Raw genomic sequence first — 11,090 nt, forward strand, 5'->3', positions numbered from 1 at the left:
TGATCACTTACATCACCCTACATCTCCTGATAACAAATATGGTACTCCCCGCATTAAGTTTTTTGATAATGAGACCATAAGAGAGTTGGCTAGGGGTGACAGACGTCCCCCCAGTAAAACTGGTGAACCATTCGGCTATGCAGAGGTTAGACATAAACAATTTTTGTCCTGTTATGCAGATGTTAAAAGTTTATTACTGCTAACTGTTCTATCTGACTTTATACAGTTTCGTAGCCGTTCAGAAACGTGTTACGTCATTGCTCCAGAACAGCCTGTTTCTGTCGTTTTCAACATATATGTGCCACGTATCAAGCATTTGATTGGCAACAAGTTGCAATGTTTGCCCTCCCAGCATCGGCCAATGTTTCAATCAATGTTTGATGCTCATGACAAAGAGGTGGATAAGTACTGTGATTCCCTTCAGCTGAGCCATCAGATGATTGTTTCGAAGCAGATTGAACTCTCTGAAACATTTGGTGAAATGATCGATGAAGTACTGAGAGCTGCAATGCAGCGCGATTCACAGCAAGAAGGTTTTATTATTTATGTTTATTTTTTTAAACTAGTCAAGTTCACGAATTATTGCGAGGAAAATTATATATAGTTATACGATCTCAAATAATTTATTATATGCAGCATTGTATATACAACTTATGCATTAATTTATACTCATACAATCAGCAACACAGTTTTCAGTTGATTTTATTTTTGAAAACTGTATTTTATTTATGCATCCTGATAGTATATTGATGTAGTTTGCAAATGTGTATGTTTAACCATTTTTTTATAACGATACATTTATATTCCAGTTACATTTCAGTAACAACTACTTTATTATTATATTTTCCAAATGTAGATAACCCCCCACTACCTCAATGCCTCCAACAAATGCTCCAGTATCCTCTCCACCTGTTCCAACACCTGATAAACAGCAACATGATCAGGAAATTCATGTTCCTACTGATTATATCAAAGTATCAGATCATGTAAGTTTTTTTCATACAAACTATATATACAACGCATATATTATATTTAGCATACAAGTTACTGTTTACTCAAATTTCAGTTGTTTCCATTACAGATTGTCAGTGGGAACGTCTGTAAAAAAGATGAAGTTATGGATGCCCCTATATTTGACAAGACTCCAAAATCAAATGTATGACTTCCTTATATCACAATTATTATTATTTCATTTACAATGTATGCAAGTAACAGTAATATATATGCATGCTTTATTTACTTTATTCACCAGGCTCCCACAACCGACAAGCCTGCTGCTCCTAAATTAACACCAGATATAAATAGTGTAAGTATTTACACCTTCATCATATTATGATAATATTAATTATAACCTATGTTTCATTACGTTTATATTAATAATTTTATTGTTTACAGGAAGGACAAAAATCTGTTACACATGATACTCCTGTATCTGGTGCACCTCAGTTCGATAAAACCCCACTGACAGATGTAAGTCATGTCGTTTTATATTCTCATATTTTTCCTATATATACACTAAAAACATAATTATTTATGCAATTGTTTACTAACATATATTCATATATTAGGCAACTACTGACCTTGTTGCAAGGGATAGTTCCTCTAAATCTGCATTCGCTGAACCTCCCCACGTGTCACGTGAAGACTGTGCTCACAACCTACTTAAGTTTATTTTGTCAGGAAAACTAGATCCGAGCATGTATGTATTCGTTATTCAAATTCCAATTAAGTATAATTAGATGAATTGTGATTAAAGTTTTATTTTTTCCCAGGTCTATCATTAATTTTGGAGGATTTGGAGGTTCTGTCCTCGATGTTGTCCAGTCGTTTGGTCCTAATAAATGTCTTGAGAATATTTTCATGCAGGGATTTATCGACTGTATTCGTGAGGATGATGTATTATACAATCCAGATTCTGTAATCAACACTCTAATACTGAATGTCAATGTTGGGGTAATTTTTTCTCTACAACTTTGTATCTTATTGCAACACTTACTGTATAAATATATAATACTAATCAATTTATTTTTTTGTCCAGACCGTTTTGAATATCGAGGAGTTCGAACAGCACAGTTCAAATCCCCAGCCCTTCTCAACATCACTTCTTAAAGAACAACTTGAACTGATGCTTCCTCCACATGAAGTTCTGAACCAAATTAAATTGGTGAGCCCCAATCAGTTTTATTTGTAATAATGTTATAATGTTCTTTTGGTCATTAGTTTTATGTTGTCTTAGCTTTAATTTTTCATATGCCTATTATTGTTCATTCATAAACTTACATATATCTTAACAAATCCTGGTTCCTATGCTACGCCGTAGTCACTGGAGCCTTTATGCAATCAACTTTGAACGTCGTCGAATAGACATCTTAGATTCAAATCTTTATGGGACATTGCTTGGAGGCACTACCTGGAAACAAATTCACAATGATCAAATGATGATAAATGGAACGAAGATACCTTGGTCCAGATTAATAATGAGAAGACTTAGCATTGCATTACATGAAGCTCGACCTGATTCAACTGTACCAAAGTTTGGCAACTACAAGATTGGGCTTCTTCCCAATTGTCCAACCATGTCCCTAGGGTCAAATGATTGTGGTTTTTTTGTCGCAAACTTCCTCTGCTACTACGATTTTGATGATGGCGACTTATCAGAATTTTATACTCCGGTATGTTACTAAATTAGTGTTTTGATCATGCATATATTACTCCTTCAGATTTAATCTTAGCATTAATTTGATATTATGACTATTTCAGGATGAACCATTGGACCAACGTGCCTTTGTTCTGCATTACCTGACCTTTCATCGCAACAACAGGGTTGCCCCCCTTCCTGCAGAACTGCTGCCTTTCAAGTATGCTCCAAGGAGACAACATTGTTTGAAAGCCAAGACTTAGATATCATAGCTGAACATGATTCCCTATGGGATCCACAAAACTGTTTATGTTACTTATTAAGTCACTTATGTCAGGCGTTGCTCATGTGTATGATACCCCATGTGCCACTTATGTTCGATGTGTCTAGTGTCTATGCTACTTCGTATCAGTTTTTATTTGAAGTGTGTCAAACATAAGTGTTACCAGAATGCTAGTTATGTTATCTGTTAAGAAATTCTATGCTTTTTCATCTCCAGATTGTGAGATGGTTAATCGTTTGCTTCCAATGTTTGGCGTATTTGTATTATCATATTGTCTTTAATATTCATGTTTTATGCAAAATATATTCTTCCTTATTTTATATACATTAGGTTCCTCTTTTATACATTTACCATGCTAATTATGCTAACTGTAACCAGTGGTTATGCTATATCCTGTTTGGTGTATCTGAAGTGCGAAACTGAAGTATGTACTCCCATTCGATTAGTATTGTTAAGTGTATACAGTTTATATACCATTTATGTCCAGAACTGCCGATTGCTAAACGTTCAATGCCAATTTGTGGTACATATTCAGTTACATAATTTGTGTAATTGTCTAGATTTACGCAACATTTTATAGTTTTATATCAACGCATTATATAACCCTGTCATGCAATCTATTTAATTTCCAACAAACTAAAACATAGGTCATTGTGCTATTACAAGTTTCTACTAAATCGACCACTCTTTAGTCACACTTCAAATTATTCGCCCAATTCCATATGCTCATCGGCTTCTTCATTTTCCACTTATTCATCAATACGATGTTTTTTAGCAGTCGATGTTTCATTCCACTGTGGAGCAGTTGTTTTATTGTTTAGTCTTGATCCGGCTGGTCGTCCTCTCTTTCGATTAGCCAGTTTTGCTAGCCTTGCCCTGTTCTCTTCCACAGACAGACATGTTCTGATGTTATGTCCATCTGCTATACCACACAATTGGCATCTCCTATTCTTCTTTTTCTCTCCTTTCGCACCTAGTCTCATAATCCTATCTTCTGAATTTTTTATTGTCCGTCCTTTTGGTCTTGCACGATCCGGCATACTCAGATTTATAACATCCACATTAAAATTCAACCTCTGCATAATAATAGAAGTTAATATTTAGTATACTACGCATATTTACATAAATTATATTTATACCAATCAGTAAAATCATTTATCAATGCTCACCTTTTTAGCTTCTGAGGATGCAGCAATATGTTCCATTTGTTCATGTGCTACGTGACACGGAGAACTTGTATCACCAACCTCATGTGGAATTCTCATGTTGTCCTCCTATATAGCCCAACCCAATTACATCAACATTTCCATGCAGCATAAATATATATTTTCATTTTAGACAAATGAACAATATTTTTTAATATGTACCTGGTTACCAATTGTTATTAATGTTAACACATGTTCACATCCAGTCATGGTGTTATGCTCATCCTACAAAATAAAATTTGCTTATTACATTGATTTTATATATTCATTATATACAATACTTCATGCAAGCTTATATATTTATCTTTTACATACCTTTTTATGGCATGTAATTGTATTGTCATCTTCCATCCCGTCGCCAGCATTATTTTTATTCAATTCTACTTCCTGGTACAAATAACATGTTACTATGCATAATTTATGTTACAAATAGTATAACACTTAAACATGTGGAATATTATTACCTTGTCTTCCTCATCATCACTAACATCTGTTGACTCATTACATCCAATATCTGGCTCTAATCGGCATAGAACGACATCGAGCTCATCCAACACATCCATCGCCTTATCGTACCCTGCTTTTGACATACACGCCTGGCGAACTACTTTCATTGTTTTCGTTAACAACATTTTCTGTCTGTATGATTTAGTAACTCCATCCTTTCCCCTGAAGCTCTTATCAATTCTTTCAAACGGAACATCTTTTCTTGATGAGACAGTGTACCATTGCAATATATACTTTGAAGGTATCTTTTCAACTTGAAGATGCATGAAGGCTCTTAAAAGATGAACACACAATAGACCTGAAAACATGAAAACCAACCATTTTTTTCAACGATATACATTAATTTGTACTACAATCATCAAATTCTTTAGTATGCAAATTTATTCTGTTAATCAACATAATACGTACAAACCTGTATGTTCCCACTGTTTGCACTCGCATGTATACTCCCCAGCTTCTATGTCCGCTATTATCTTGAATTGATGTTGTCCCCACACAATTTTATTAGACCTTTTTGTATGCTGTACGATCCATTCATTATCACAACCGTCTGCGTCCCTTAATATTTTGTATGAAGTGGCGTATTTCATTGATTCCTCAAATCTATTCATAACAGCTCTGGTGTATGCTCTAGAGACTCTCACTTCGAACCTATACAATGTATCTGTTGTCCTTGGTCCCTATAAGACATTATTATCATAATTAAACAAATTATTTACATAAAATGTATGCCAAACGTTATTGATAAAAAGCACGACATACCTTACTCACCAATGCCTCCTTTGATTCTTTCATTTTCCTGTTGTGCAACATTTTCATCATTTGTTTAGCGAACTCATGCAGTGGGGTGTTCGCATCTACATGTGATTGCTTCACTAATCTGTTCATGCTCTCACTTCGTTGTGTAGATACCATTACCCCACAGAAGTCGTTTTTAAAAAATGCAGGTATCCACTTTTCTTATTTCATATAATTTGCGTAGAGTCATATCTTCATGAAGATTGAACTCCTCTAGCATCATTTCCCAGGCACATTCAAATTCATGAGGAGTTAATGGATGATGTATAATAGACTGGAATGTTGTTTTAAAATCCTTAATAGCAAACCTTGCATATATCTCATTTAGGAATGGCATAAATCTGTTCTGTACATGCCATAAACACAGTCTGTGAACTGTTTTTGGAAATACAGTTCTTAGAGCAATTGGCATTGCAGGATCTTGATCTGCAATTGCTCACAAATTATTAATTTATTTTCACAATAAATTAATTCACTGTTTTGCATAACAAATTGATATAAGCATAACTCTTGGACCCTCGCATCCCATACATGTTTTGAATGAATTGAAAGCCCATTCAAAAGTCTGTACTGTTTCATCTTCCAATAAAACAAATCCAAACACTGTACACTGCAGATGGTTGTTAGCTCCAACAAACATGCCCAGTGGTTTATCATATATATTTGTCTTGTGTGTTGTATCAAATGTCACAGCATCACCATAATCTGCATATTCCCCCTGCATACTTGCGTGTGACCAAAAAATACTCACTATTTTCCCATCATTGTCTAGCTGGAAATCACAAAAAATTGTGGATTCTGTTTCTTGCATTCTCTAAAGAAAGCCAAAAGTTTGGCTACATCATTTGCGCAGTTTTCTCTTCTCCTGGCAGCCCTCCTATATTTGTTTGCACAAAAATGATTACACACACATTTACTATAGTAATATTTATGGCACTTAATATATACACATGTAACAAAAAAATATTGCTTACATGTTTTTCAGATCTTGAGCAGTTACTGGTACGTTCTCCGGCCCATCATGCATTTCTGATATAAAAATCAACTATGCAATGCTGCGGCACTCGGCTATCATGCATTGCATCAACAAAATTTATGAACTCAGCATCCCTAATTTTGTTGCAACGTAAATGTTGTTTCTCTGCTTCGTCAGTTATGAACTCATGGTTATGCTCCAAGTTTACCAGTTCAATTTTTGCAGCTACAACCATTTTTTTTCATCATCATATATTTTTTTTAATTTTATTCCAGCTTTACATTGCGTACGCCCCGATGACCTATTCCTCATCCTAGGTGTATCATTTGATTTTGGTGCACTTTTACCTTCACGTGAACAATTTATCCACTTACTGAATGTCTTCTCTCTGTATTTCTTCAGTGGAAATCCAACTTCATATGCATACCTTTTATAGAATTTATATGCATCATCAACATCCTTGAAAGTCATCCCTACCGTTGGCACTATAGTTGGATCAATGTTTTTTTCCTGCTATTTCATTGACATTGTTGTTTGTACCATGGAATATGTTCACAACAATCTAATCAATCAAGAATCAAATACAGCAATTGGACTTACATGTGAATGCAGTATTTGAGGCGTATCCATCTCCCTGGAGCTAATATTGGACATAGGAGGTCGAACCCTTTGTTCTCCTTCTTCCCCTATGCTCATCTCGGCGATCACAGGACCCAGTAGAGCAGGAGGTGGTGTGACCAGTGAGTTACCATCAACTCCTCCCTCTGTCTCTGGATCAAGACGAACGCCATCTCCTTCCATCGCCGGCGAATCTCCAGAGCCGGCCATCTCCAACTCCAATTAGTTATGCAGGCTTAGCGGTCTTTTTTCGAATGAAAGGAAATCACAGATACTATACAAGTAACCGCATCCACGTTTACAGGGTCTCCCCATTATTTCCGAAACCGTCCCGATATTATGGGGATGTCAATGTAAAACTAATATCCATAATAAACTATTTACGCATAATGACTCAACGTTTTACGCCAAACGGTATATACTATTTATGCAACTATTATGCCGTTTCGGTTTTATGCCATAGCTTTCAACATCTTATGCTACATTTTTTTACCTGCCGCCATTACTTCCCATGCAATATCCATAAATTACGCGCCCACATATCATAGTAATCACGTTTGCATGTGGAAACTATTCCCTATAATTCTGCGCCTTTCCCTTATGTTTACCGCCTTGCCATTCACACAACCGCGTAACGGCGCCGTCTCTCCTGCATGCCGCCTCTCAGCACTACGTTAAACACAGGCGCGCCTGTCTCAGCGGACCAGACCTCGGAACCGACCTGGGCTTCCTTTAATATCCGAAGCCCAGGGCTCCCGTTATACCTGCCCTATATATATATATATATATATATATATATATATATATATATATATATATATATATATATATATATATATATATATATATATATATATATATATATATATACACTATACCAAAGTTCAGAACAGGACATTAACATATTGCTAGACACCGATTAATAATGTACCTCTCCTTTGTAATAATCTGTCTCCCTTCTCGTGCTATGTTCGTGCTGGCGTTGGTTAGAGCACACTAATAGAAGTTCGAGAATCCAAATGACACAACGTATACTAATTTCGAAGACATAAATGAAACATTATGCCAAGTTCGAAAACTTGGCACGTCATGTGGGTATTCGGTTTGAACAAAACCCAGTTTTGAATGTTTCCAAATGGACCGCCAAGTTTCATCTACCAGTTTCCTGGTTTTGAGAGTTTGAGCACACGAGTGACACAACATATCAAGTTTGAGAACCGCTGATGCATTTTACTTATAAAATCTACTAAACTAAACACGAAAACCGACTAGATTCCTAACCTCATAGAGGGAATATATACATGTACATATACTTTTGCAGATGCATATACCCCATGACAGCAATAGAGCACTTGAGCTAGTGTCACTGTGTCTACTACTACCAGCACCGCCACTTTTCCCTTCTCATTTGCTCAGGGAAAGTGCCATCATATATATAGTATAGTAAATATAGCCGCAAGCAAAATTCATTGGATATTATTACTTGCAACAGAAAGGGTACAGCAAGTGCCATCACATATTTTTTAATCTGAATCTTTCGTACGTGGTTAGCATTACAATACAAAATGAATTAAAATTGGGTTTTTTAAATTGGTGTGCACTTGTCATAATTAATTTTGTAGCAGTGGCATTCTTTTAGCTGGGGGGTTGTCCTGGATATTTTGTTTCAAATCTGAACTGAACCCTAGGGATTTGCTGCGCGAAATTTTCATATCAGAAACGATCTGCATGCAAAGCAACTTAGACCTTGTTCGTTTCTGCCGGATTGGTGGGTCGGAACGATTCCGGACCGGATTGCTTCTCTAATTTATATAAACTTTGATTAGCTGGAACGATTCCGGGTGCAATCCGACGGAAACGAACAAGGCCTTATTCGTTTTGATTTGTATTCCTTTCTTTTGGTAATGTACAGTGCAAGCGATTGAATGAGAGCGAGAAATTGCACCTTGCTAATTAAGATTAGAAATTGCACCAACCAAGATATTTTGGATTGTTCAGATCATCAAGTCAGTATCATCGATTAGCACAGAGACAGGTTGCTATCTCCATTATCAGTGTGGTCCATATAGCTAGAGTGAAAAGAGCAGGAGGAATTTGTTCCAAGTCCCATTCTTTGTTTGGGAGACTACAGGCCAACGACGTCCTGAAGTTGGTATAAATAATGCTTCGTCATCGAAATTGATGCGATACTCTATATATAATACTCCTATAAGCATATATGTACTTTCGTCTTCATCTGCTGATGAACTTTCGCTGCTCAAGCTAGTGTCAGGCCATTCAGAGTTTGAAATAGCTAAAAACATTAATATTTATGCAAGGAATAACCAGTAATGTCTCTTGAACCATGATGATATAGATAAAGATTTTTTATATCAGGAACAATTAATACACATATCATAAAGCAAACACCTCACACATGTACATATATATTTTGCAGCAGCATTCATAACTAATGACATATCACAACACTAAAACGAGGAATTTTCGACGGCTTAAACCCTCAGAAATAGGAAATAAGGTATTAATTCCATAACACAACACATATAATTAACGATGTACTCTCTGAGTACATATATAGATATATATAGAGAGGGCTTAATTGTAGGATTTTTTTATCTCTTCTCAAACTATATATGTAAACACCCTAGGTACTATATGGGATCTCCCCGGCAAACTGCTTCTTCTTTCTGGCGATGTAGTCGTTGATGATCTCTTGCTCTGACAGCGCCCTCTGGAACAGCTTCTTCTGGCCTGAGGCGACAGAAACCCCGGCACCCGGCGGCGGCCTTGCCAGCACCGTCACCACTCTCGGGTTGCCGAACACCCAGGGTCTGGTGACTAGGTCGTAGTCGTAGACAGGCTCGATCTTCTTCACCTTCTGCACGCTCACGTCACCCTCCGCCACTAGAGAGTTCTTAGCGCGAGGAGCCATGGCGTTCGATTTGTTGCAAGGGATCGGAGCGAGGAAGCTATAGCTGTGTACCCCAGGACACGTTGTTTGAGCTTGTTTTGTTTGCCTTCCAAATGGCGCTGGTGATGGCCTCCATTTATAGGCCTCAGGCGGCGTTGTCTGTGGTGTTGTGGTTGTGATAGTATATAGCAGAGAAGAGAGAACTAAAGGTGGCATGCAGCACTGCTGTTTCTCATCTGATGTGCATGTCTTTGTTGATCCTCCAGCTAGCTAGACTGAACACATCTCATCTCATCGTCAGCATCCTGAATTTTCATCGCACAATTGAAACAGCTTAAAAAAACAGCAGCAAAGGCAAAAGTTCGATGCATGGAAGGGAAGAGTAACCAGCTGATCCTTTTCTCTAGTTATTTGTCTCTGAACCGCCAATATAATGGGCCATGCATGATCTGATAAGCGTATAGCCACAGATCCATTACTTTTCGTATATATTTAGCTTAATTAGCAACTTATTAATCTTTGTTGTCATTCATGATTCATCGTCATACATGTACCACATGCAACATATGAGCGAAATTTTCCCGAACAAAATTCAAGCTTTGGTTGTCAAGACTCCCACTCTTTCCCCCAGAGATTATATTGGTCGTCAATTAAGCGGGCAACCATCCCATATGATGCTGAAATTTATCCCAAACACGAAAGCAGGAGCGAGAATGGAGTCCGGTCACCAGAAAATAGCGGAAACGCATCACCAACATAAACAAAGTTCCTTGCAAAGAGAACTCTTGGCATGATTTGGCAGAAGGGAATCCAATCATGGCTATATTCGGTTGCTTTTGGATTGGAGAGAATTGATGAGGATTAAATCTCTTTTCTATTCAATTTTAACTAGTGATTTAATCTCCTCTAGTCCTTCCGATATATCTCGAACCGAACAAGCTCTAATGAAAGTGCAAAGATTGTTAGAGTTAGTGGAAATCGAGCTGGGTGTAACTTTATTTGTTTGTTAGCTAGTAGTAGCAGGTAGATTAATTAATCAGGGAACCTTCCGATTCGAACACGACTAACTGACGAACTGCCTGCCTGCCTAGGGTCTCAGCTAGATTCTTGTTGCTGGAATTATATATTTATTTACGCCTAGATGTTTGCCCATT

At 37.0% G+C, this 11,090-nt stretch overlaps 1 protein-coding gene across 1 annotated transcript; it reads right to left on the bottom strand.

Annotated features, from left to right (window-relative positions):
* Positions 1-9,506: 9,506 nt before the first annotated feature.
* On the bottom strand, positions 9,507-10,045 carry LOC100276833 (uncharacterized). The gene has a single exon (NM_001291531.2). The coding sequence runs from the start codon at positions 9,955-9,957 to the stop codon at positions 9,670-9,672; it is 288 nt and encodes a 95-aa protein (NP_001278460.1). The 5' UTR covers positions 9,958-10,045; the 3' UTR covers positions 9,507-9,669.
* Positions 10,046-11,090: the final 1,045 nt, after the last annotated feature.

Source organism: Zea mays, chromosome 10 (genome assembly GCF_902167145.1).
Source record: "Zea mays cultivar B73 chromosome 10, Zm-B73-REFERENCE-NAM-5.0, whole genome shotgun sequence".
In the NCBI taxonomy this organism is placed as follows: domain Eukaryota; kingdom Viridiplantae; phylum Streptophyta; class Magnoliopsida; order Poales; family Poaceae; genus Zea; species Zea mays.

Excerpts from the sequence above, each read along its gene's own strand:
- LOC100276833 (NM_001291531.2), bottom strand. The coding sequence starts at position 9,957 with ATGGCTCCTCGCGCTAAGAACTCTCTAGTGGCGGAGGGTGACGTGAGC.